The 27,339-nt window shown below is 41.8% G+C and overlaps 1 protein-coding gene and 1 pseudogene across 2 annotated transcripts in view; both read left to right on the top strand.

The window, feature by feature from the left end:
• The window catches only part of EEIG2 (EEIG family member 2), a 76,958-nt gene that overhangs the window by 18,264 nt on the left and 31,355 nt on the right, over positions 1-27,339 (top strand). For both annotated transcript variants that reach the window (XM_058659791.1, XM_004581989.2), the window contains exons 2-3: positions 18,364-18,484; positions 25,496-25,525. In XM_058659791.1, the coding sequence (XP_058515774.1) occupies positions 18,364-18,484; positions 25,496-25,525 (151 nt within the window). The remainder of the gene's footprint in view (positions 1-18,363; positions 18,485-25,495; positions 25,526-27,339) is intronic.
• LOC105941630 (large ribosomal subunit protein eL8-like) lies at positions 20,594-21,728 on the top strand (annotated as a pseudogene).

Below are 27,339 nucleotides of genomic sequence, written 5' to 3' on the forward strand. Positions count from 1 at the left end.
GGCGAAGACTTTAGCCGCTAGGCCACGCCGCTGGGCCCTGGCCAATCTAATTTTTTAGACATTTCCATTTAAAAATACTTGTTGGGAGTCATACTGTATTGTACATACTATTTCAGGCATTAATTATTTCTGTTATCTTTTTAAATTCAGTTTTTCACATTAGGATATTGTTTTTGTTGATATTCATTTTTGTGGCCGTATAGTGGGTGCAAATTTTAGTTATGTGACCTAAATTTTATTCACCTACTATAATCTGTGTGGTGCCTACTTAGATTAAGTCCAATTTTCAGGATCAGATTTTACATACCTAAATTCTGTTAAAAATTCTTAATTTACAAGGCAATTTATAGCCAAGATCAAACATTATCCAGTGTCATTTTAGCCAGTTATTGTCAGTAATGTTCATTATGGTTCTAAGAAAAACTTACACAGTTCCTGTCTTTCTTAGCTCATCCAAGAGAGGATTTTGAGCCTTTCCCTCTAAGGCTTAGGGAGCAAAGATCTACAGGAGTGAGTTGTTCTGCTCCGAGGTAAAAGGGAAACAGACTTGACCAGTACCCAGACAGCATCATAAAAGTATGCAGCATAGACAGTGTTGGCCAGGGAGGGAGCACACATTTTGAAGGGCTGTGTTGAAGCCACGCCGGAAGTGTCCACTGAGGACCAAACTTTGGCAGACCTTGGATGCTGCAGTATGAACATTGCATTTTATTCTATAGACCAGGTTGTTGTGGCCATTTGGGGAACGCACCTGCAGATGTAATGTTCTTGGTCTCTCTGTTGCTCTGCCTATCAAATTAATTAGTTAATTAGCTAAATTAACACCAGATCACCTCAGAAAATTTAAAACATAACAAAAAATTAAAAAGAAGATGTTACCCATGAAAGATAACTACTGTTAGTGTTTTGGGATATGGTTTTCCATTTTGTTTTTGTGTACAATTGAAACCATATTACATACACATTTTTTTCTCTTTCTACCATGAACATTGTGATAATAGCAATTTCCATGTTATTAAAAAGCTGTGTATTCATATTAAATTCCATATAGGGAATGTTCTTTCATCAACTAAATAACAATTCTGTTTTGGCTATTTCTGTTGTTTTCTGTGTATTCCTTTTATTTCTGATAGTGAGTTCCTTAGCTTGAACATTGGAATGTAGAAGTGACAAGCAAGGGATGCAATGATGTGTCACAGGTGACTGAGAGGTTGCGTCTGAAGCAGAGTAGAAACTCAGGATTGAAGACCACGATTTTTAAAGCAATCCACATGCCCTGGAAAATGAAGTCCAGCATAGTATATAGAACAAAATACAAAGACCAGAAAACAAAACCTTGACAGAAATAGACTTATTTAAGAGTAATTAGACTAAAATTTTGGAGAGAAATGCATGTCACAGAAGATAACCAAGGAAAGATCTGGGGGAGAAGTTGTTCAGCTCTGCCATAGTGTAGACAGGTGGGGGGCTGCTAGGAATTCTGTCAGAATTGTAGGAATAGAAACTAGATTTGAGGAAATGAGAATATGAGCAGGTGATGAGGCATCAACCATAATTGTTCTTTGGGAGATATGTTAAAAAAGGAAAGTGTAACTAAAAAGAAGAACATAGCACACAAGTTTATCTCCTGTATTGTTAGGATACAAACGTGAACGTGATTATAAGTTGGGGCAAAGGAATAGCATAGAATAGGGGTGCAAACATTTAAAACAAATTGATGAATGAAAACGTTACCTGCTGTCTTTTTAAACAGTAATTAATTAATTTGAGAAATAGACCAAAAGTGTCCCCATCTGCTGGTTCACTCTCAAATGTCTGCAATAGACAGACTTGGGCCAGGACCCCAAATGCAAGCCAAGAACTCGATACCGGCTTTGTATATGGAGAGCAGGAATCCAAGTACTGAAGTCACCACTGCTGCCTCCCAGGCAGGTCTGCATTGGCAGGGGCTGGAGCTGGGAATCCAACCTCTGCCCTCCAGTATGGGATGTGGGGGGCGTTAGTCACTGAAGTAGATGCCCACTCCCCCTGAAAATTTTATTTCTACCTTAAAAACCTGATTGTGGGGTAGATGTTCAGCATAGAGGTTAAACACTTCTAGAGACAGTCAAGTCCCATAGAAGAATGACTAGGTTAGAATCCCATCTCTACTCTGCTTGAAGCTTTCTGCCTATGTGCACCCTGGAGGCAGTAGGTGATGGCTCAAATATTTGGATTCCTGCCACCCGTAATTAGTTCCAGGCTTCTGGCTTCAGCCTGGTCCAGGCCCTGTTGCAAACATTCATAAAGTTAAGTCACCTGTGGCTCACTTTCTGCGTATCAAAGGTGGGGGGGAAACACCTGTTTACTGGTTTCAATAGAGATTCTCAAACTTTTTTTTTTTTTTTATTGGAAAGCCGGATATACAAAGAGGAGGAGAGACAGAGAGGAAGATCTTCCGTCCGATGTTTCACTCCCCAAGTGAGCCGCAACGGCCGGTGTGCGCCGATCTGAAGCCGGGACCAGGAATCTCTTCCAGGTCTCCCACGTGGGTGCAGGGTCCCAAAGCTTTGGGCCGTCCTCGACTGCTCTCCCAAGCCACAAGCAGGGAGCTGGATGGGAAGTGGAGCTGCTGGGATTAGAACCGGCGCCCATATGGGATCCTGGGACTTTCAAGGCGAGGACTTTCAGCCGCTAGGCCACGCTGCCGGGCCCAATTCTCAAACTTTCTGCTAATCAAATGCTGTTTTTCAGCATTGTGGATTAGAAACTGGCTTACACTCAAGATTTGTTTTATCCTAATGAAATGAGGAACTACCCATAATATTGATTTTGGTCTTTGTGTGTTTGCTTTGACTCATGTGAGTGAGTCATCACTAGCATACCATTAGAATGAACTCACTTAGTGACGTTTTCCTTCTAGTTAAAATTTTATGTTTGCTTCTACATAGACCGCAACCACGTTTCAAACGCATTTCCTGGGATATCTATAGTGTTGATGTCTAAACATGCAGTTACTAAGACTTTACCTCTTTGAGGTTTTAGGGTCCTGTGACAAGTTTTGTTTTTTTAAAATATTACCTTTGGGGCCTGGTGCAGTAACCTAGTGGCTAAGGTCCTTGGCTTGCACACACCGGAATCCCATATGGGCAGTGGTTCTAATCCCAGTGGCCCCGCTTCTCATCTAGCTCCCTGCTGTGGCAGTCGAGGACGGCCCAAAGCCACGGGACCCTGCACCTGCATGGGAGACCCAGAAGAGGTTCTGGGCTCCTGGCTTCGGATTGGCGCAGCTTTGGTTGTTGCAGCCACTTGGGGAGTGAATCAACGGACAGAAGATCTTTCTCTCTGTCTCCCCTTCTCTCTGTATATCTAACTTTCCAATAAAAATAAAATAAATCTTTAAAAGCATATATCACCTCTGGTACCCCTTCTGGAAAGTGGCCATTTCTTATGATCAGGTTGTGACTTGCAGAAAACGTGCAAGTGTCTTACTTGGATTGCTGTGGATTTCATTGCTTTTATGAACAAAGCAGAAACAGTTTTAGAAGTAACAGCCCCAGGAAAGCAGTTGAGAAAGATTATTTAGTTCTTACAAAAGAAGGTAATTGGTTCCAAAATTTTGCTTTAGGCTAAATAAATTACCTTTTTATTAGCAACTATAAATTACCTATTAATAAAAAGATAAATTAATCATCAATTTTGTAAACAAATAATGTGCTTCTTAATTATATACAATTGAAAACTATAAACTTTCTTATACCAATAAAGTGCCAGCCTTTCCAAAGCAAGCAGGGACTCAGCAACAATTGTAATATTAACATTTGACTTTTCCTCATCTGATAAACAGTTGTGATTTCAAACTGAAAAGCAGGTGTTTGGCCCATCAGTTAAGATGTCCACATTCCGTATCAGAATGCCTAAATTCAATTCTTGATTCCAGCCCCTGACTCAACTTTCTGCCAGTGTAGACCTTGAGACGCAAGCAGTGATGACTCCCATTTCTGGGTTTCCAGTTCCCAGTCTCATCCGTGGCCATTGTGGGCATCTTGGTAAACTATCTCAGCCTCTAACTTAAACATATTTTGAAAATTAAATTAATTTGAGAACTGTTTTTCGTAAGGTAACTATTTGCTAGAGCTGCCACATGTCTACTGGCACTACATTGCCTTAAAAGAAATGCCACTGCAGCATTCAGAAGAATTAAGAAACCATTTTAAGTGTGTATTGTGGGGTGAATGTTTGGTGCAGCAGTTCAGATACCCCCTGGGATGCCCACACCCTGTATCTGTGTATGTGAGTTCAAGTCTTGGTTCCACCCCCAATTCTAACTTCCTGTTATTCCCAAGCCCTGGGAAGCAGCAGGCGATGGCTCAAGAACTTAGATCACTGCCTTCTGAGTGGAAGGCCCTGCTGGAGTTCCAAGCTCCTGGCTTCAACCTGGCTCAAGCCTGGCTCTATTGACTCTTTGCCTTTCGAGCAAAATGAAAACAAATAATAAATGTAAAACAATTTAAAATATATTGATTGCAAGATTTCCAGCTCAGCTACCCTACTGCCTCTGGGAGGACTGATGTCATACAGGCAAAATAAACAATGTGATGCATAAACACAAAGTTTATTTATGCTGATTGTGGTCCGTATCAGCAGGAAATACCGTAGCAGTCCTATGCTGCTGAAGAAATATCTCAGCAAGAAGGCTTAGTATAATCCTTGTATATATAGTCTCCTGTGCAAACTCATTCTTTTGCTGCTGCGTGGACTCCTTCCAGTCTCATCCTCAGATAGTCCTTCCAAGTGGAACTGGCTAGTCTTGGTGTGCCTTTGAGTAGAATTCACTCAATCTGCATGAATTTGTGTGGCATTGTTATATCATTATTGAAAGAATGACCAAGATAGCTAGAGCCAAATTTTCACAGTAGCTTGTAATACTTAGGTACTCTTGTCTCAATTAACAGGGTCATTGGCTCATTTTACTTCTGATCTCAAGAATGTAAAGATCCCATGATATTTTCCTTATCTTTATCTTATTGGGATGTGCATGTTCTTTTGATTGTACGAAGTGTTATCCTTGTACCAGAAAAACAGTTTTCCGTTTGGTTAATTGTAAGACTATCAGTGGAGGGGTTACCATTTTGGCTGCCACCTGTCATGCTGGCATCCCATGCTGGCATCCTGTCCCAGCAGCCCCACCTCAAATCCAGTTCTGTGCTGATGGCTCAGGTGTCTGGACTCCTGTCCCGCATGTGGAAACCTGGGTGAAGCTCACATCAGCAGCAGCGTTCTTGGGATCAAGTCCTACGTCCACATCCTGTCTAGCTTTCCACTGATTTGCCCGGAGGCAGCGGATGATAACAAAAGTATCTGAGCTTCTGCTGCACCCTCGCGGGGGCGGGGGCGGGGGGGGGGGCCTGGCTGGACTCCTGGCTCAGGCCTGGCTGGGTTCCTGGCTGGGTTCCTGGCTCCTGCTGTCAGCATGGTCCAGCCCTGGCTGTTGTAGCCAAAGGGGGAGTAAACCGGGGATACATGATTTCTTTCTCTGTCTGTTTTCCTCTCTTTGTCAGTGCGAATAAATAGGTCTTTAAAAAAAAATAGAGGAGTAGTGCTTTTATAATATGTAGCAAAATTTCATTAAACTTCTATTTCCCTTGCTCTCAGTATCTTTTATTTTCAGGGCAGTTATACTAGACATGCGTGTGTAAGATCTCAGGAGTTTATAGGAACAAGACAACCATTTTATCTAGGAATTTAGAAACCACTTTTGAGTGAAGTCTTGAATTATGTAATTTTGTGGTTCAGTACTTTGTGTATGTATATTATAAAATATATATCATACTGGTTAATTTTTTTAGGTTCTAATTTCAAAAATTATTCTTGTTTGATTGAAAAGACAGATTTACACAGAGAAGGAGAGACAGAGAAAGAGCTTCCGTCCACTTGTTCACTTCCTAAATGGCCACAGCAGCCAAAGCTGAGCCAATCTTTTTTTTTTTTTTTTTAGATTTATTTTATTTTTATTACAAAGTCAGATATACAGAGAGGAGGAGAGACAGAGAGGAAGTGGAGCTGCCGGGATTAGAACCGGCGACCATATGGGATCCTGGCACGTTCAAGGCGAGGACTTTAGCCACTAGGCCACGCCACCAGGCCCAAGCTGAGCCAATCTTAAAGCCAGGACCTGGAAGCTTCTTCTTGGTCTTCTACATGGGTAGAGGGGTTCAAGGCCTTGAGCGATCCTCTGCTATTTTCCCAGGTCACAAGCAGGAAACTAGATCGGAAGTATAGCAGCCAGGATATGAACTTAGCGCCTGTATGAGATCCTGATGCTTGTAAGGGGAGGATTGGCCAATTGACCCATTGCTCCAGGCCTAACAGTTTTTGTTTTTGTTTTTAATTTGGGAGAGCAACAGAGAGGGAGAGAAAAGTGATGGGTCCTCCATCTCCTGGTTCACTCCCTGAACACCTGCAACAGCCAAGGCTAGGTCAATCCAGAGCCAGAAACCAGATGGGTAGAAGAAACCCAAGTACTTCAGCCATCACCTACTGCTCCCCAGAATTTTCATTGTAAGAAATTGGATTGTGAGCAGAGCAGAGACTCAAACCAAGGTGCTCCAGGATAGGATGCAAATGTCCTAAGCAACATCTTAATCTTTGTATCATAGTACCTGCCCCAGTTTTATTTCTAATTGCCAAATAATTGTACATATCTGTAGAATTTGTTTCAATAGATGTATGTATAGTACAATTATAAAATCAGAATAACCAGCATACACATCCTCTCAAATGTTTATTTCTTTGTATTGAAAACACAGTTCTTTTTAAAGGTGAGCATACAACATCTCTTGGGACCCTGTATCCTGTATCAGGATGTCTGGGTTTGTGTTCCAGCTCTGCAAGGCCCAGATTGAGTTCTGGGTTCCTGGCTTAAGCCTGGCCTAATCCCACTTGGTGCTGGCTTTTGGGGAATGATTCAGTTGTTTTTTTTTTTTTAAAGATTTTTTTTTTTTATTTTACAAAGTCAGATATACAGAGAAGAGGAGAGACAGAGAGGAAGATCTTCCGTCCAATGATTCACTCCCCAAGTGAGCCGCAACGGCCGGTGCGCCAATCCGAAGCCGGGAACCAGGAACCTCTTCCGGGTCTCCCATGCGGGTGCAGGGTCCCAATGCATTGGGCCGTCCTCAACTGCTTTCCCAGGCCACAAGCAGGGAGCTGGATGGGAAGTGGAGCTGTCAGGATTAGAACCGGCGCTCATATGGGATCCCGGGGTGTTCAAGGCGAGGACTTTAGCCGCTAGGCCACGCCGCTGGGCCCCGAGTAATTCAGTTGTTAACAGCTGTCTCTCTCTCTCTTTCTCTCTGTATCTTTAAAATAATATTACAGAATATCTTAGCTATTTCAAAGAATACATTAATTATGTATTATGGTTCTGTGCTGTGCAGTAGAGCACCACAAGTTATTCCAATCTGTAGCTGTGTAACTTTGAACCTATTGCCAATGTCTCCCCTGTTCCTAGACAGTTCTCCCCACTAGAGCACCCTCTTTTTATTCTCGGTGTAAGTAAGGCTACAGGTATTTGTGTCTCTGTACCTGGCTTAGTTAATTTGCTGTATTGCCGTCTAGGTCATCTGTGTTGTTGCAAATGGCAGCTTCTGGTTTTTGTGGGTATACACCATGTTTCATTAGGCCCATCATCTGTTGTTGGAACTTGGGCTGTGCTATGACAGCGCTTCTCAACAGTGGACATTTACAGACACATCTGCTTGCATGATAGCTCATTTTTGTCTTTTTCTGTCATGATGAAAGAAGCACCTGTTTTTGTGGCCAGGCCAGTCCCTGCCTCCCTTTCCCTCCTACACACACCTTAGTCTGGACCCCTTCCTGTCTGACATTTTCTGGGACAGATTTCCTTTGGCACCTCTCAGATCTTCAGCTTCTCCCTCTCCACCCCACTTTTCACTGTTTTTTTCCTGTCAGCACTAAAGCATGCTTGAGTCTCGGGTGTTAAAAATGAAACCCTCCATTTACCCAACATGCCCCTCTAACTGCCACCCAGTATTCTCCAGTTAATTGCTAAAACCCTTGAGCGGGTGGTCTGGGTTCTGTATTTCCATTTCCCATTGTAATTCAGCTTCCATCCCATCTTTCCACCAACACTACACTTGCTGGTATTATCCCTGACTTCTTTGTTGCTAAATCCAGTAGATTCTTGGCAGTCTTTATCTTATCTGACCTCTGCCGTGTTTGATATTGCTGAACAATTCTTAAGTCTGTCCCCTTGGTTTCCATGATAACATTGTTTTTCCCTCTGTTGACATTTTAGTCTCTTGCCAACCCCCTTTCTTCTCTGATACTCCTGAGTGTTAGTGTGTCCTGGAGTTCCAGACCCCACTCTCTTCCCTTCCTCCTCCACTAACTTCCCAGGAATGACTTTATCTACTCCTGAGGCTTCCCTGATTATATACATGTCCTTACGCTTCCTTCACAATTTCGGTCTGTGTCTGCTTACTGCACATTTGTAAATTAATGACTCTTAGGATCCTCAGCCTCAAAATGCCCCAGGTTGGGCTTTCATTTTCCTCACATCTTAACACCTTAGCAAAATGAAAGAATGAGTAAAATAGTCTTCTTGTGCTCAGCTTTTCTCAGTGAATTAGTATCCATCCATTTATTCCAGCAAGAAATACCTCCAGACTGAGTCATTATCCTTAGTGTTATAGCTAGAAAGCCACAACTTTATAGATCTAATTAATTTATTCTCAGAGTCTTGAAAAAACATTATATGAAAGGCAGAGTTACAGAGAGAGAGATCATCCATCCACTTGTTCGCTCCCCAAATGACGACAATGGCCTGAGCTGGGCCAATCCGAAGCTAGGAGCCAGGAGCTTCTCCTAGGTCTCCCAGCTAGGTACAGAAGCCCAAGGAATTGAATAATCTTCTGTTTTCCCAGGCCATAAGCAGGGAGCTGGGTGGGAAGTGGGGCAGCCTGGACACAGACCGGCACCCAGGTGGGGTTCCAACACATGCAAAGTGAGAACTTTAGCTACTGAAATAACAACTTTGAGATAATTGGTAATCAGGCGCTGTTCTGAACACTGAGAGTGATACTTTATTTTTCCCCAAAATCGCATGAGTTGTAGGTGCTGTGACCATGTTCCTCTGCCCTCACCACAGAGGAGGAAATGAAAATACAGAGAGGTTGAGGAGAAAGAGAGAAAGATGACCATTAGCAGGTGCTAAGCAGGCTTTGAACCCAAACAGACAGTACTGCAGTACTGTCTGACAAATAGCTTATGTTCCTCATAATAGGTTTCTTTCACTATTTTTAAAAAGTTAAAAATGCTTTGAATTACCAACACATGATGTAGTTTTAAATATGTGCCTTGAGTATACAAATGTGTTTTCTTCTGAGAATAAATCACAAAAATGGAGTCATAATTTCTATTTCTATTTTAAAAAGCGATCTAGATTTTCTTTGACTCTTTCGAAGCATAAACAGTGGCCATAGCAACATCATCGCCTTGTGAGCCCTCTGCTTATTTTATGTCACATCTGTAGCTTTATCCTTTTGTCTTAAAAATACTTGGCTTTCTACAATATCAACACAAATCATATTCTGTTGCTGTTTCTTAAAAGTGCTTGAGCAACTGGATAAAATTCATAGGAAATTAATGACTCATATATCGGAAAGCATTTACTAATGTGACTTTTGTCCCAGTTGCCAAGTAGTCTGAGTTTGTTTCCATGGTAACTCATAAGTATAGCAAAACTGTCATAAATTAATTCACTTTTTTCATGTTTAGTTTGGACAGTTTTCTCACAGGTGTGTGTGTGTGTGTGTGTGTGTGTGTATGCACATTAGAGTGACATGAAAAATTCTGAATTAATTGCCTTAAGCACATAAACAAAGGATTTTTGTTTAGAGATTACTCAGTAATTCAGGACCATTAATTTGATGTTACAAAAATCTCAAAAATATTAGTTCTTATTGAGAATGTGTATAATCAGCAATTTTAAAAGCTTATGCATTTTTTTGAGAGAGACAGATGGGTAGACATACACCTACACACACACACACACACCCACAAGAGGGAGGGAGGGAGGAAAGGAAGGAAGGAGAGACAGAGAGAGAGAGAGAGAGAGAGAGAGAGAGTTTCTGTTTACTGGCTCACTCCCCAGGTACCAACATCATGTAGAACCTGGCCAGTCTCAGACCGGGGTGGGCTGGATCCAGCCACCTGAACCGTCACCTTCTGCCTCACAAGATATGCATCAGCAGAAAGCTGGAGTCAGAAGCATGTCATTGTACAGATGATAGCATATCCTCTTTGGTGTGTAAAAGCTGCTATATTATAAGAGTATTTGAGACCTCATTAAAATTAGTATTCATAATTAGTATTTTTTAAAGATTTATTTATTTGTATTGCAAAGTCAGATATACAGAGAGGAGGAGAGACAGAGAGGAAGATCTTCCATCCAGTGATTCACTCCCCAAGTGACTGCAATGGCCGGTGCTGCATCAGTCCAAAGCCAGGAGCCAGGTACTTCCTCCAGGTCTCCCACGTGGGTGCAGGGTTCCAAGGCTTTGGGCCATCCTTGACTGCTTTCCCCAGACACGAGCAGGGAGCTGGATGGGAAGTGGAGGTGCCGGGATTAGAACCAGCGCCCATATGGGATCCCGGGGCTTTCAAGGCGAGGACTTTAGCCGCTAGGCCACCACGCCAGGCCCAGTAATTAGTATTATCAAGTATTTACCATTATTCTGAAAAGAAAGCAAGATTTTATGACTCTGCAGAGAATATTAAAGAATAAATTTGATATTTATGACATTATTTGTAGAATAATTGCCTTGAAAACATTTTAAGGTACCATCTAATTTTTACATAATAGAAAGGTTCTTAGTGTTTTTTTAAAGCAATTAGAAAGTAGGACTTGCAGTGTTGAATCTTTTTTTCCATTTGTAGATTATTTCAATACTTGATAATGTTTTCAGTTTATTTAATTTGATTTTTATTATAACAGAGCTGTAACTGCACTCACAATGGTGTGGAAAACTGCAGTCTCCAGTCACCCACCCATTTTTCACAGGCCCTCACAGAAAGGAGCTGGAGAGCAGATACATCGGCTTCACTGTCCTGTCCTCTCTCCTCCTAGTGTTTGAACTTGTAGCCCTTTGGGGTAGAGAACAAGAGGTGGATGATGCTGTCCCTAAAGGCTGGCTTCCCGGGCCAGGAAGGAGGGTGGAGTTGGTATAGAATGACAAACATCAAGCCTGATATTCTGACTTCTGAGAGTGCTGTTTGGTTCCACGTATGTTCTTGTATGGTAGATGTCATTTCCGTGTAGTTATTTTATCTCTCTCGGAATTATTTTCACCCTCAAGCACAGACTTTCGTTAAAGTCTTGGTTACTGTATTCATCCTAGCCTCTGCATTTGCTGTGAGGTCTCCTGAGGCATTAGCAGTTGAGGAGGAGCTTTGTGCCTGCAGAGGCTACTTGTCGTCTTAGGTTTTTGCGGTAGGTTGAACTGGTAGAAATTTTTCATTGGGAATTACCAACATCCATCTCATCAGATCTTTCCTTTGAAGCTGGTTGGATTTTCCCAAGAGAACATTGTACTCACATGTTCATAAACATGATGCTGATTGTAGGAGTGTGAGGAGCCAGGAGAGGGGAAGGAGGCTGAAGACACAGCATTCATCTTACACTCCTCCCATTGTTATGCCTTCAAGCTGTTGTTTTTAATCTGTGCCCTCAAATTGCACAGTCAGAAGTCCCTGTGTCAGAATATTTCCTCAGTCCTCTGACCGAGTCGTAGGGAGGACCTGAATGCTGTCAGGTTAATGGAGCAGTCCCCCTGCAATTGTCCCCACTTTATTCTATTTCAAGAGCATTTTAGGATTGCTCCTCCCGGCTTTCAGCATTGCCAGTCTAAGATGTGGATTTCTTCAATATGCTAAATCACTTTCCATTTTTCTGGTTCTGACCTCTTTTCTTTCTATTCTCTGGTTCTGTCTAATGAGATAATGACTTTTGTTTTCTTAATGCAATGAATTTTGGTGGGAGGCGGGGGACAGAGAACATTACATGTGATCAAACCTTGTCACCTCTAACTAGAAGTTCTCATGTGATTTTATAAGAAACATAAAATAGCAGTTTTTGAAGTGTTATTTTGCTTTTCTGATAGTATGTCAGGCGCTCTGGTGACAGAAACAATCAGTGCCTTGAAACTCAGAATATACCTGAAGTACATCTGCATTACATGAGTTTTCAGAGAGTTCCCTAAGCTGTGACTAATGTCTTCAGTAAATCTCCAGACCAAAAGATGTTGGCAGGGAAGCATCTATAAAAATAATCCTGATTTTTTTCTTGCTTATTGTCTCATTAGCTTTTGTAATTTTTTTAAAAAAAGCTTGCTTTTGAGTATATGTAAGCACACACTTGACTTTTAAATAATGTATGTTAGGATTTATTTAACTTCCCTCCTTGGAGTTCTTTTGCTTCTCTATAAAGGGAGGAAGGTGCCAGCTACCTCCCAGGGCGGGGCTGAGATGAAGAAGCACATAAAAACTCTCAGTAAATAGTAGTTTCTTATACCGTTATCACTGAAGTAAAATTACAGTAGCTCACCTAACAGTAAATGTTTGTTTATACTTAAATAAGTATTTATATTTCTGTTCCTTGTGCTGACAATGATCATAACATGTGCAAGATTAGGAATTGTGTCCTTTTCTTCCTATTTTAAATATCCAGCACATGGCCAACATATGTAAGATAGATGTACATTATGTACATCTATGTGCATTATGTATTGTGTATACTATATACATTGTGTAACAAGCAAGGCCTCAACTACATAAATAGTGGAACATCAGTTTTATTCGTTGAATTCATAAAGTCAATTATTTTTTTCATATTTGTATCCACCTAGTGCATGATTAATGTGAGGAGTGACTCAAACATCAGTCCCAAAGATTGATAAGACACACCTGCCATTTTAGACCCAGCACCGTTTTAAATACCTGCTTCCGTTAGGTCTTAATTTCCTTAAGGTTTGCTTTTGTAAGTTTAGCTTTCTGTAGACACAAATTTTGTTCTCTGCCAATCTGTTGGCAACGCCAGCGTCACCACGTAATCCGAGCTGAGTGGAGGGACTAGGGTTACAACACAGACAACGCACAGAGACAAGACAAGGCAACACGCAGTACACCGAATGCCGATCGATGACAGATTGATCTTTATTGCAACTCCAGGCTTTCTTTCATACTCTCCCTAGCTCCTCCCAGTGTTTATCCAGTCCTCAAGGGGCCACCCTAAATCCTCGAGTTCCTCCCAGTAGTGGCCACCCTAAATCCCTTGAGTTCCTCCCAGTGTTTATCCAATCCTCTAGTGGCCACCCTAAATCCCTGAGTTTTATCCAATCCCTTGGCAGATAACATGACAAATAGGAAGCAGGAACTTGCGGTTAAGCCAGTGGCTAGATGTATCAGGCCAAAATTGCCAATCCTGTTATGCTCTGAGAAATAAGCTAAGCTGTGGAGTTAATCCTTGGGAGACCGGGGCCTGCATGTCCCCCTTTTTTTGTTTTTTTTAATGGACGCCTGTCTTAGGTTGTCCAGCAGTCAGTTGATGCCTTACCCGTCATGGGGAGCCCCACCTGGGGGATCCCTGTCTTAGGTTGGTCATCAGCGCTGCCAGATCTTACCCGTCTCTGGCTGCCCATCACACCATGTTCAACCAAACTTGAGCGCTAGGATTTTCCACAGCTAAATCCATCATGGTTTGTCAAATAATGACCTGGTCCCAGGCTTGTTGCCTGCGTAGGCGGCAAAGAACAGTAAACAGTACTGCAATCATGGCTATAACCATCAGCCCCATGGCCAAGATTCCGCTTTGTTCCTAAAACATCCATGCTGCCAGTTAAATGCCATTTCACAGGGGTAACACATATATGATGGTAAATTGGGGAGCAGCTGGAGATCTGCGTTTCCCATGGGCAGGATACCAGGAGGGTCTCCTATCCTGCAAGAACATCATTAGGAGTGGGATCACGCTGAGTTGGAGCCAAGGAGATTTGCCGTGTAAGTCTCTCGGGAACCCATCTAGGTGTTTCTTCATCCTGGGGAAAAACACAAACAGAGCCTTGCCCCCACGTTAGTACTGGATCTGGTCCTCGCCATTTATTTGTGGCCAGATCTTTCCATTTTACTTGGCCTTTATTCTCATTAGCAGGGTGAAGCCAATGGCGCTCTGCAGGAGCTACATCATTAGTGACAGTTAAAAAATTTAGCACATAGATTGCAGATGCCAGTAAGGAATGGGGTGAGCTGCAATGCTCTGCCACATCCCCCTTCTTTATTTTTTCTAGATAAACTTTAAGGGTGTGGTTAGCACGTTCAACAATGGCTTGACGCTGAGGATTATAAGGGATGCCTGTTTTGTGAGTTATATTAAAATATAGGCAAAGTCCTGTAAACAATGGGCTTCTTTTAATTTCTCTCAAGCTGTTCCTTTACCAATTCAATTGCAGCCTCTAATTTTTAACCCTGTCACAGACTGGTTGGAGGTTACCTTGAAGATGTCTGCCCAAACCTTTTCCAGGAAAGTATCCCTGTCTATTAAGCATATTTGGCACAGGCTGAGAGGTCAATACAACATTCATGGCACTCAACAAATCTCGTCCCCACAGATTGATAGGAATATGTGGTAAGACATACGGCTGGAAAACTCCTGAATGCCCCTCTTGATCCTTCCACCTTAACAACCTGGCGCTTTTCTGTGGCTGAGAAGTTCCTATCCCTTGGAGAACGGTTGGGGTGGCCTCTAATGGCCAGGAATTTGGCCACTGTGCCTGGGATATAACTGTACTATCAGCCCTGGTATCAAGTAAACCTGTGAATTTTCTCCCTTCTATCTCTAACTGTAAGGTGGGTCGGGTTTGCATGTCGGAGACCCAACATGCCAAGGGGCCAGAATGTCCAAATCCTCCTTGTCTATCTCTCTTAAGAATGGGGTTGTCAGTTGGAACCTTGGGGATCAAGATCAGCTGGGCAAATCTAGCTCCTGGTGGAATGATTATAGTGCCTTTGGCTGATTCTGCCATGACTTCTATTTCTGCAGGGGTATCCTCATCTATCACTCCTGGGAGTACCCTGATTCCATGCATAGTAGTACTACTTCTTCCTAGGATCAGACCTAAAGTATTCTTAGGCAAGGGGCCCCTGACTCCTGTTTTTATCCGTTGGGGTCCCAGGAGCGGGGTCAATACCTCTCCAGAGGTGGCACAGAGGTCCAGTCCTGCGCTACCTGGTGTTGCTCTGAGGAGGGTTGAAATGTCGGTGTTCCTCGCCATGGGAGAGGGACTCTGGAAGGAGTCTGCGCTGTTCCGGAAGTTACAGGTGTCTGCTGGGCTCCGTACACCTGAGGTTGGGGGGCCCGGAGCGGGCCCCTCACCCCGTTTCCCGATAGGGGATTGCCTTGGGCATCATATCTGGACCTACAATCACTGCTCCAATGATAGCCTTTATGGCATCTTGGACAAAGATCTGGGGCCTGCAAGGATTGTGGGGGTGATCTTCCTTGTCGCGGAATTTTGGGGCACTGTTTTTTAAAATGTCCAGGCTGTCCACATCTGAAACAGGTTTTGGGAGGCACCCTAGGGTGGGGCTGAGGGTGTTGAACAGCGGCTGCTATCACTTGCCCAAGGGCATGGGTGGAGTCAATATGTCTGCAAATTTTCAGATAATCATGCAGGGACTTATCTCTGTGGGACCTGAGAGCATCCTGGCAATATTTATTAGCATTCTCAAAGGCTATATGCTTAATTACTGGCATTGCTGGTTCCACGTTACCAAAGATCTTAGTAGCAACCTGCATAATACGGTCCACGAATTCTTGAAAAGGTTCTGTAGGGCCTTGCAAGACCTTGGAAAGCTGGTCTCCTGTATTAGCATTAGGCAAGGCCTTCCAGGCTCCAAGGGCTGCATTTGCTATCTGTGCATAAACTCCTAGGTCATAATTAACCTGTTGTTGGATGCCCTCAAAAGGTCCAGTGCCAGTAAGCATTTCAAGGCTTCGATCTGCATGTCCCCCAGCCGCGTTCTGCTCAGCAAAAAATCTGCACCTATCTTGAAAGTCCCCTCTCCATAGGAGAAAGTCGCCACCATCGAGAGCAGAGCAGCACAATCGCATCCAATCACTAGGAGTAAGATTCAAACTCGAAAAGGATTCTATGAGTGCAAGAGTAAAGGGTGCCTGGGTACCATAATCTTTAACAGCCTGCTTTACATTTTTGAGGTCTTTAAATTGAAGGGGCTGATGCTCCCGGCGAGGGGGACTTCCTCGAACTGGGACCTCTATTACAGGGAAGCATCGAACCCCACCCACCGGCTGATCAGTGAGGCCGTCACTCCATGGCCGTGTGGGGTAATTATTGGGTAAATGGCCTGTGGCTTCCTCCTCAGGAGGAGCGGTAGGGGTCACAAAATTAGGGGCATATGGTGGTGGTCTTGAACTGGACAATTTGCCAGAGGAACGTGCACCTATTCCTGCCTTCTTTAACTTTCTTTTAATGTCCCTAATTTCACGCTTTAAGAAAACCTTCTCCTTATCCTTAATTTTCTGCTTTAAGAAAACCTCCTCATCTCGTTTGTCCTCACTCTCTTCCGAAGAAGAGGCCTCGTTCTCATCTGAAGAAGAGGCTTCACTCTCCTCTAAAGAAGAGACCTCACTCTCCTCTAAAGAAGAGGTCTCACTCGGGGTGGTTTCACTCGAGGCCGCCTCGTTCCAGGCTTCCAAGGACCGTAGAACTTCCCACCTCTGGATTCCTTCAAAAGTAGTCTGTACTTCTCTTAACTGTCTCTCAACTTTCACTTTATCAGTAAATAATGAATCACGGACTAAGCGCCACAAAGAAAAGTTAACAATGGGGAAATTATCTGGGTCTTTTTGTAAACAAGATTGTAAATTGGCCTTAACCTGTTCCCAATCGGGAATACTCAAGTTGCCTGAAACAATAAACCAAGGACTGCTAGATTGAATGGTTTTAACAAAATTTCTAATCATTTTAAATTTAACTGGCATCCCCAGTTGACATAGAAGTTCTTCAAGCTCGGTGGCCAATTTATCCCGCGAGAAGGCAGAACCCATTTTATCGTCCTTTTCACCGGATAAATTAAACACCAAGACCTAACTATACTTCAAAATAAATCTAAATAAATCGAAAACATACAAAGTAAATCTAAAACCTAGTTATATTTCAAAATAAGTCTAAAACCTAACTGTATTTCAAAATAAAACTAAAACCTGACTCTATTTCAAAATGAAACTCCCTCTCCTACCAGTTTAGGAGAGACTCACAATACGTCCCACTTACCTGAATCAGCTGGCCAGCCTCCCGGGACGACCCTTCATCGTATCCTCTCTTTCTCAATCTCGGTGAGACCTCCAGATGTTGGCAATGCCCGTGTCGCCACGTAATCCGAGCTGAGTGGAGGGACTAGGGTTACAACACAGACAACGCACAGAGACAAGACAAGGCAACACGCAGTACACCGAATGCCGATCGATGACAGATTGATCTTTATTGCAACTCCAGGCTTTCTTTCATACTCTCCCTAGCTCCTCCCAGTGTTTATCCAGTCCTCAAGGGGCCACCCTAAATCCTCGAGTTCCTCCCAGTAGTGGCCACCCTAAATCCCTTGAGTTCCTCCCAGTGTTTATCCAATCCTCTAGTGGCCACCCTAAATCCCTGAGTTTTATCCAATCCCTTGGCAGATAACTTGACAAATAGGAAGCAGGAACTTGCGGTTAAGCCAGTGGCTAGATGTATCAGGCCAAAATTGCCAGTCCTGTTATGCTCTGAGAAACAAGCTAAGCTGTGGAGTTAATCCTTGGGAGACCGGGGCCTGCACCAATCTGCTGTAACCTTCTAACCCTGCTCTCCATCAATCCGCTGTAACCTCATGGCACTGTACGTGACGTCCCTATCCACCAAACCCCTCACAGCCCATATCCCTGGTACCTACCCGCCAGTCCCTCCCAGCCCCATATTGTCAGTACCCACCCCCTTGCCACAAAAGCGTACTCCAGCATACATGCTCTCTGTACCCTCTCTTCCCACAGCCACCTTCCTCTGCGCCAAATAAAGACCTCCCGTAAGACTCGTGGCATCTACCATTTTTGATTTGTGACAAAAATTCCTAACAGTTAAAACCTTTCAGAGATTTTTCAGATGACAGATGTTAGGAATTTGTTTATTTCCTTTTCTTAATTATATATGTCAGCTTTTAATGCCATTTTTACATTTTAAGTTACTGGAAATGTATGTTTGCTTTTAACATATCATTGTTATATATAATTAATTAACTCTTTTTTCTCCTCTTTAGGGAAGTGGTACAAGCAAACTGTGTTCGCTGGCGAAAGAAATTCTCATTTATGTGCAAAATGAGTGCAAGTGCCACCACGGGCATCCTAGATCCTTGTGTCTACAGAGTGTCTGTGAGGAAGGTATGAAAATAGCTTATGACTTCTTCTCTTCCAGAAATCACCACTTTATTTAGTTCTGCCTTATCTTTATTTTTAGAACTGTTATATAAAATTTAACTTCACACTTACAACAATAATTAAAATAATCATGGCAGATATGCTAAAAATAGAAATTAAAATATTATTCAAGGGATCCAGTGCAATGGCTCAGTGGCTAAATCCTCGCCTAGCATGTGCCAGGATCCTGTGAGGCACCAGTTCATGTCCTGGCTGCTCTACTTCCCATCCAGCCTCCTGCTTGTAGCCTGGGAAAACAGTAGAAGATGGTCCTAAGCCTTGGGACCAGCAACTGCATGGGGACCTGGAACAAGCTCCTGGCTTTGGACCAGCTCAGCTCTGGCCTTTGTGGCTACTTGGGCAGTAAACCAGCATATGTAAAATCTTTCAGTATACATCTCCTTTTCTCTGTGAATATGCCTTTCCAAGAAAAATAAATAAATCTTTAAATATATATTAATGTAAATATGTATATATATATATATGTATTATGTATACATATATATGTATTACTCAAGGAACTTCATCTCACTATCACTGAACTTAAACATATTAACTTCATTTGTATCTGTTTGGGAACTTTATGACTGTATCCTTTCATGAATTAAATTTCTACTTTTGGTTAGACACAGTTCTGAATCCATGTATATTATGTCTAATAACAACCCTAACTTTAGGTGCTACTTAGAAAAAAACAACAACAGAAAACACAAATAAATAGTGAGGTTGGGACTCAAATACAAATCTTTCGATTGCAAGTCCCTGTTTTTTTTAAAGATTTATTTTATTTTTATTGGGAAGTCAGATATATATAAAGACAGACAGAGAGGAAGATCTTCAATCCACTGATTCACTCCCCAAGTGGCTGCAACAGCCCAAGCTGCACTTATCCGAAGCCAGGAGCCAGAAGCCTCTTCCGGGTCTCCCACATGGGTGCAGGGTCCCAAGGTTTTAGACCGTTCTTTACTGCTTTCTCAGGCCACTAGCAGGGAGCTGGATGGGAAGTGGAGCTGCTGGAATTAGAACCGGTGCCCATATGGGATCCCAGCACATTCAAGGTAAGGACTTTAGCCACTAGGCTACCTCGCTGGGCCCAAAGTATGCTGTGTTCCTCCCTCTCTATCTTGGCCATTGCTGCTTCCCTTGAAACAATGCTAAATGGAATTCTAATTATCATTTTCAAAGTCAATCTTTGTATTTCAAAAATAATAATAATAAATTGTATTACTGGTTCAGAGGAAAGCATAACTGCAAATTAAAGAAAGTAAAAAAATCTCGTTCTGATCATAACAAACAAGAACTAATAGTTTTATTCAAGATGAAATGTATTCATTTGAAATAAACCAGTTTCTCAAATTAAATGGCTTTGTATATTATTAGTTAGGGCATATATGATAGCTGCTAAAACAGAGATCCAAATGGACAATGACTAAAGCAATATACATGTTAATGTCTCTCTAGAGTAACAGCAAAATGATCCAGGACTGTTGAATAGCTTCACCACCTTCTTCTTCTGCCATGGATATGGTAGCCATTATTCAAAGGACCTGCTCCAGTCTGTCTCCCAACCATTCAGAGTGGAGAAATAGCCACATAAGAGCAAATGCATTCCTTTTAATGAGTCAGAAACGGTATGCAACAGTTTTGCACATATGTCATTAGTTAGAACTTAGCCGCATGGCCACACCACGCTGGAAAGAAGATAGTGAATGCCGTCTTTGCTGGATGACTAACAGGTCCTAACTTTAAAGAAAGGGAAAATGAGTAGTGGTGACCCAATAGTGGTTTCTACTGTGCTTGACCAAAGGAGAATGTTTACAGATTTTACCCTGCTTCATCCTTTCTAATGCACGTTAAACATGAGAAGCTGTTTTTTTTTTTTATAAATTAGCAAGCTCAACTATACATTTTCAGCATCAAAATATATATATATGTATATATATTTTTTTCTAAGCAAAATCATGTGCTTAGGGAAAATACCCACAAATAATACCAAAATAACACCAAAGGACTAATTTCTGTTGTATAAAAAGAATGTCTTAAAAGAAAGCAATACGAACATAAACAACCCTTTTAAAAAATAGGCAAGGTCTGTTTTCTGGGCTGTGTTTTCTGCCACTCTCTTTTGGACACACTGGTGCACAACAGGACTTCCAGTTCCTGTTCTGGGAGAACCTTGCCATGCCTGGCATGGAGGCATTGGACCAGGCCAAGGGAAAGAAGCAAGGAGCCTAGAAGGTGACAAATCCTGTTTGAGAAAAGGCCTAAGAACTTTGGAATTGGACAGGACATCCAAACCAAGAGGGACCTTATCCATTTTGTCAGATGATCCTATTGCTTCTCACTGCAGAGGGTCCGCTTGCACAAGCGGATGAAGATGACCCAGTTTATCCTGGCCCTGGATCGCCAGACAGCTGCTCAGCTGCTGAAACTGACCTACAGATAAAGGCCAGAGATGAAACAAGAGCAGAACCAGAGGCTTATTGCCCCTGGCCAAGAAGAAGGCTGCTAGCCAAAGGGACTGCCCCTCAGGAGACTGCTTTTCCTCTGAGCACTCAGCACTGTTGCTGCTTTGGTGGAGAATAGAAAGGCTCAGCTAACAATGATTGTAGTTGATGGGGATCCTGTCAATTCGGTTTTCTTTTTGCCCACCCTGTATCAAAAGATGGGGGTCCCTTACAAGTAGCATGAGGGGAGACGCCTGGTCTACAGGAAAACCTTCACCACACTCACCTTCATGTAGGTGAATTCGGAAGACAGAAGGACCCTGGTTAAGCTGATGGAAGCAATCAGGACCAACTACAACAACAAATATGGATTCACCACCACTGGGGAGGCAACAGTCTGGGTCCCAAATCTATGATTCTTATTGCAAGCTAGAAAAAGCCAAGGCTAAAGAACTTGCCACAAAGCTGGAGTAAATGCTATTTTGAGTTCCCTGTACATAATAAATTTTTTACTCTGAAAAAAAAATAAAGAAACAATAGACAAGGAACACAGAATATTACACAAAAAAGAAAGTATAAGTAGGGTCTGGCATAGTGGCCTAGCAGCTAATTGTCAGTCTGTAGCACTGGCATTCCATATGGGCACTGGTTCAAGTCCCAGCTACTCCACTTCCAATTCCTTGTTCCTTGATGATGGGCTGGGGAAGTAAGTAGTGGAGGATAGCCCAAGTCCTTGGGGCCCTGCACCCACATGGGAGACCCCAAGGAAGCTCCTGGCACCTAGCTTCAGACCAACCCAGCTATGACTGTTGAACCATTTGGGGAGTAAATCAGCATAAGGACAATTTTGCTCTGTCTGTCCCCCTCCTTCCTACCCCCCATAACTCTTAATTTCAAAAAAATAAATAAGTCATTTTTTAAACAAAAGCAGAAATAGCTTTTAAGCATATAAAATAATTTCATGATTATACATTAAAACTACAGAAGATAGCAATTTCTTTTACTTAGAAGTTTGACAAAGATCAAATGGTTTGATGTAATATTCTGTTACTAAAGACACAGGGAAATAGTCAACCAATCAGTAAATATGTGAGTGCCTGTGGTGTAATATGCCAGACACTAGTCAGGCTTGGGCGGACAGAAGGTAGCTGGAATGAGTTTCTGCCCTTAAGGACTTAAAGGCCTAGTTGAAGGCACTCAAGAGAAATATGCACCTCTCCTAGCTTCCAGTAGCCTCAGGCATCCACTCCAGTTACACAGCTGTCTTCTCTTTTTGCATTGTCACATCATCTTTCCTCTGTTCACCTTTGTCTCTGTCCAGATTTCCCCTTTTCATAAGGACACCAGTTGTATTGGATTAGAATCTTATTGAACCTCTAAAGACCTATACACTGAAAGTTAGGACTTCAGCATATCATTTGAGGGGGAGGAAGATACAATTCAATCCATAACAAGCCCTAAGAGTATAATAAAACCTACATATTTATATTCTTCTGTGATTGAAGGGCTAGCTTATTGCAGACCACCCACCTCTCTAAGAATAGTTCAAAAAGACAAAGTATCAGGAAAGCTACTTGAATGCAGAAACTACCAAGGTCATAAGGACCTGAGGGACTTAGAATCCATAAAGGTGTGCATAAAGAGATGAGCCTGGTATTTGGAATTGCCTTTTTCCTCAAAACAATTGTTGGCTTGTAAGGAATGGCTGAGTGGCAAAGAAGCTAAATTGAAATTACTGAATTAAAGATATAAATGTGGAGGCCAGGGCCCACCAAGGAAAAGGGGTTGGTAGCACATGGCCCAAGCTTTTACTTTGGGCTCCATAGGAGTGTCTAGGAGGAGTGTGGTTCATATACAGCGACGTATACCTAGACTGAACTCTAGCTTCCTGTCAGCTCAGTCGCTTCTTGAGTGAGACTTACCTCCCTGAACCTCACTACCTGCCAGATACAAATAAATATATATCTTCTCTGTCAGAAACATCACTGTGAACCTCAAGTTTTGGCTCCAGTTTTCATACACAATTCCTACAAGACATGATCACATGATCAAAAATCAAAAAGAAAAATAGATAATAAAACCAGACTTGTGGAACAGATTTTAGAAAGATCAAAGATAAAATTTCACAATAACCCAGTTAGATTAATGAGCTGGAGGCAAATTTCATCAAAGAACTAGAATCTGAAGGAAAAAAAAAGCAAATTAAGTTCTAGAACTGAAAAAAAAAATACATTTCCTGAAATTTAAAATGGCAAGTGGGTGAAAAACCTCAACACATGAATTTACTAGCAGGCTTACCACAACTGAAAGAACTTTGATAATTTGAAAAATAAGATGGGAGAAAATACTAAGATTAAATCATGGAGAAAAAGAATGGAATGTACAGAAAAGAAGTGTAAGATATGTGGAAAACAGTATAAAAATCTAACTATGTAATTGGGGACCACAGAAGGAGAAAAGAGATTGTGGCTGAGAGTCTTTCAAGCCTAATAAAGGATGAAGTTCAGAAGTACTGTGATGTTTAAATGACCAATGACCAGCCCAACTACAGCATGGGAAACACACAAAATAGAAGCTGTTGGTGATGAGGGTGGACATCCCAGATCCAGTCAGGTTTTGAAAGCCTTGGTGAAGAGTTCATATTTATTCTAAGTGTAAATGAGAGTCCATTGTACAAAGAACTGTGGAGGACAACCACTTGCGTGGTTACAGTTCAGGAGGAGAAATTCTTATGTTTTGGCATAGAATTCGAACACACAAAGGGGCATTGTTTTGGACGGTCCGTTGCCCAGAGGAGGCTGTTTCTGTAGACAGAGCAAAATGAGTAATTAGAATTCAACTAGCATTCATGTCTCCAGATGTTGAATAAAGGAGTAAACCCAGCAAAGGAGGGAGCTGAGTAAGCTGAGCAGCTTGTTAGGTAGAAATAAAAGCAGGCAGTTGTGGCCCCAGAAGGTTAGAGAATGAAGTAATATCTTCCTTTTCTTAAAGTCAAAGGCTGTCTCCTTCCTACTGACTTCTCAGTAGCATTTGACAGAAGTGGAACAGCCAAAACACCATCCTCTGTCCATATGTTATGGTGCCACACAGGCTTAGGGTTAGCCTGCTATGTTACCATACTGGCTAAATTCACTATTCCTTTTTTAAGGTTTACTTTTTTTTTAATTGGAAAGTCAGATTTACTGAGAAAAGGAGAGACATCCAATGGTTCACTTCCCAAGTGGCTGCAACAGCCGGAGCTGAGCCAATCTGAAGCCAGGAGCTAGGAGCTTCTTCCGGGTCTCCCACGTGGTTGCAGGGTCCCCAGTCTTTGGGCTGTCCTCCACTGATTTCCTAGGCCACAATCAGGGAGTTGGATGGGAAGTGAAGTTACCATGACACAAACAGGCACCCACATGCGATCCTGGCACGTGCAAGGCAAGGACTTTAGCCACTAGGCTACTGGGCTGAGCCATAAATTCACTATTCTAAAGATGGAAGTTATAAGTAAAACGTTATGTATCTGATTATGCAAAAAAGACAACTCCAAGCATATTTTAAAAAGTGAGTAGAGTAGGAGATTGTAATTCAGGACATTAAGTCGTGGTTTGGGATGCCCATATCCCATATCTGAGTACTTAGGATCAAGTCATGCCTCCGTTTCCCATCATGTTACTGCTAATTTGCCTGGAAGCAGCAAATATGACACAAGTACCTGAACTTCTACTCCAGTGGGGAACTGAGTGGACTCCTGGCTTCTAGTGTCAACAAGATCCAACCCTGGCTGTTGCAGCCATTTGGAGAGAAAACCAGTAGATGGAAGATCTGTCTCTGTCTGCCTCTCTTGCCCTGACTTTCAAATGAACAAAATAAATAAATAGACTTTTTGCAAAGTTGGCGCAGGGAAGGAAATTTGACTCTAATAATAAGGCCAAACACACACCGAATGCCTGTGCTGGGCAATCTGAGTATTTTCTACTTTGTTGTCTGAGAAGTTCTAAATCCAGAACTGGCCAACTAATGCACAGTTATGCAAAATTTAATTCAACATTAAAGTCATCTGCACTATTTTTCACTGTTGTCAGTCTTGTGCACAATGGATATGAGAGTTTATACTATACTCCTTGAATGCCTGTATATGCGTAGGACATTTTGGGGATAATGCCTAAGAACTGATAACAGTGGGAGATGTTTCAGCTGTTGCCAAAACCCTTCTCTAGTGTGTTAGTGCACTTTACCGAGCAAGGAAGAAATCTGGTGACTTAGGTCATTGCAATAATCCCAAGATACTTTTTAGTGATTTCTTCTTCAGAAAATAGATAAGGTACTAGCTTGTCTTCTCACTGCTTCTGTTAGATTTAAATTACACATCACAAGAATTTCTGGTTATTTGGAGGATATTGGGAAGTCCAAATAGAGGGATTTAGGATCATCAGAATTTTACTGGCTTTGAAATATGCCAATGTGTTTATGTCAGCCTCAGAATTATTTGATACATTTAATTTTAAACCTTTACATGATATCCTTACAGTTTTTCTTTCTTTGGCAGGAATTAAAAGGTGGAAAAGCATATGCAAAGGTAAGTATCCTGATTCTTTTGGAACTTGTATCACTGTTATTTATAGACTTAAAAATAGAATAATTTACACTTCTAGTTGTTGTTAAATCTTTTAAATACGACAACGTGGAACCTGAACATTTTGAATCCAGTAGATGATAGGTGTCGTCATAGTAATACCCTAGAGAAGCTGAGCTCTGATTTGCATCAGTTGACGGGCACTGATCGTTTAAACAGTCCCACTTGGGGAGAATCCCAGTCTGCCTCTCCCTGGTCTAGAAGGACCCTTCTCTGCTCTCTTAGTACTGTGTTATCTTCTGTTACTTTTACTAGCTATGTTTTCTTAGTAATAGATGTTCTCATCTTTGAAGAGAAGGAATTCATTAGAGTACAGAATGGGGATTCTTGACCTGAAAAGCAAAAATCCAAAATGTCCAAAAATTCATGTATGTTAAAAAGCATATAGCCCGTTGTGTCCAGGCAGTGTCTCATGCAGTTAGCAGCCAAGCCCAACCCTGCTTTGCATTTTCTTTTTTAAGCTTTGACTTGTTTGTTTTACTTTTTAATATAAACAGAACAGATTTAATGTATGATACAGTTCTAAGAAGATAACTGTTTTTACCTCCGTCAGTCCCTCTCCTTCTTTCCTTTTTTTAAAAATTTAATTCTTAGGAGGACATATTTTTAATCCACTCCATAATCACAGGCTTAATTCACCACTAACCATAATATTCAACAAGTGGAAAGTAGGAAGACCACAGTTCCACAGGAATATAAACAAGGGCTAAAATTGACAATCCTATCACAAGATATCCAAGTCATTCCTGTACATTTTTTGGTATTCTACATTAACTGTCACATACTAGAGAAGACATATGGCATTTGTCTGAGACGCTTATTTCACTAAGCATAATGGTTTCCAGTTGGAAGCATAATGGTTTTATTGGAAAAGACAGAATTTCATCCTTATCACTGATTAGTATTCCACGGTGTATGTGTACAAAATTTTCCTTATCCAGTTTTCTGTTGGTAGGCATCTGAGTTGATCCCATATCTTAGATATTGGGATTTGAGCCACGGTAAATGTGGGAGTACAGATAATTCTCTCATATGCTGATTTTAATTCATTTGGATATTCCCAGGAGTGGGATGGTTGGGTCATATGGTAGATCTATTTTCAGATCTCTGAGAAATCTTCATGCTGTCTTCCATAGTGATTATACTAGTTTTCATTCTCGCCAACAAAGGATGAGGGTATCTATTATTTTCTGATTTCGTATGTTGGTTATTCTACCTGTGGTGAGGTAAAACCTCACTGTGGTTTTTATTTGCATTTCCCTGTTGTTTAGTGAACCTGATTATTTCTTTATGTCTGTTGGTCATTTGTATTCCCTCCTTTGAAAATTGCCTATTCATATCCTTTGTTTATTACCTATCTGGGCTGTTCTGTTGTTGAGTTTCTGGAGCTCATTAGATCCTGATTGTTATCCTTTATCACTTGCACGTTTGCAAATGTTTTCTCCACTCTGTTGGTTGCCTCATCAATTTGTTGAGTATTTCTTTTGGAATGCAGAAGCTTCTTTGCTTGATGTAATCCCACTTGTTCGTTTTTGCTTTTATTAGCTGTGCTTCTTTTCCAATAACTCTTTTCTGATGCCAGTGTCTTGCAGAGTATCCCCAATGTTTTCCTCTAGTAACTTGATAGTATCAGGTCGTAAATTTAAATCCTTGCTCCACTGTGAGTGGATTGTTGAATGTGGTGTAAGGTAGAGGTCTTGTTTCATACTTCTACATGCATAGATCCAATTTTCCCAACAATATTTGTTGAAGAAACT

Source organism: Ochotona princeps, chromosome 2 (genome assembly GCF_030435755.1).
Source record: "Ochotona princeps isolate mOchPri1 chromosome 2, mOchPri1.hap1, whole genome shotgun sequence".
Lineage (NCBI taxonomy): Eukaryota > Metazoa > Chordata > Mammalia > Lagomorpha > Ochotonidae > Ochotona > Ochotona princeps.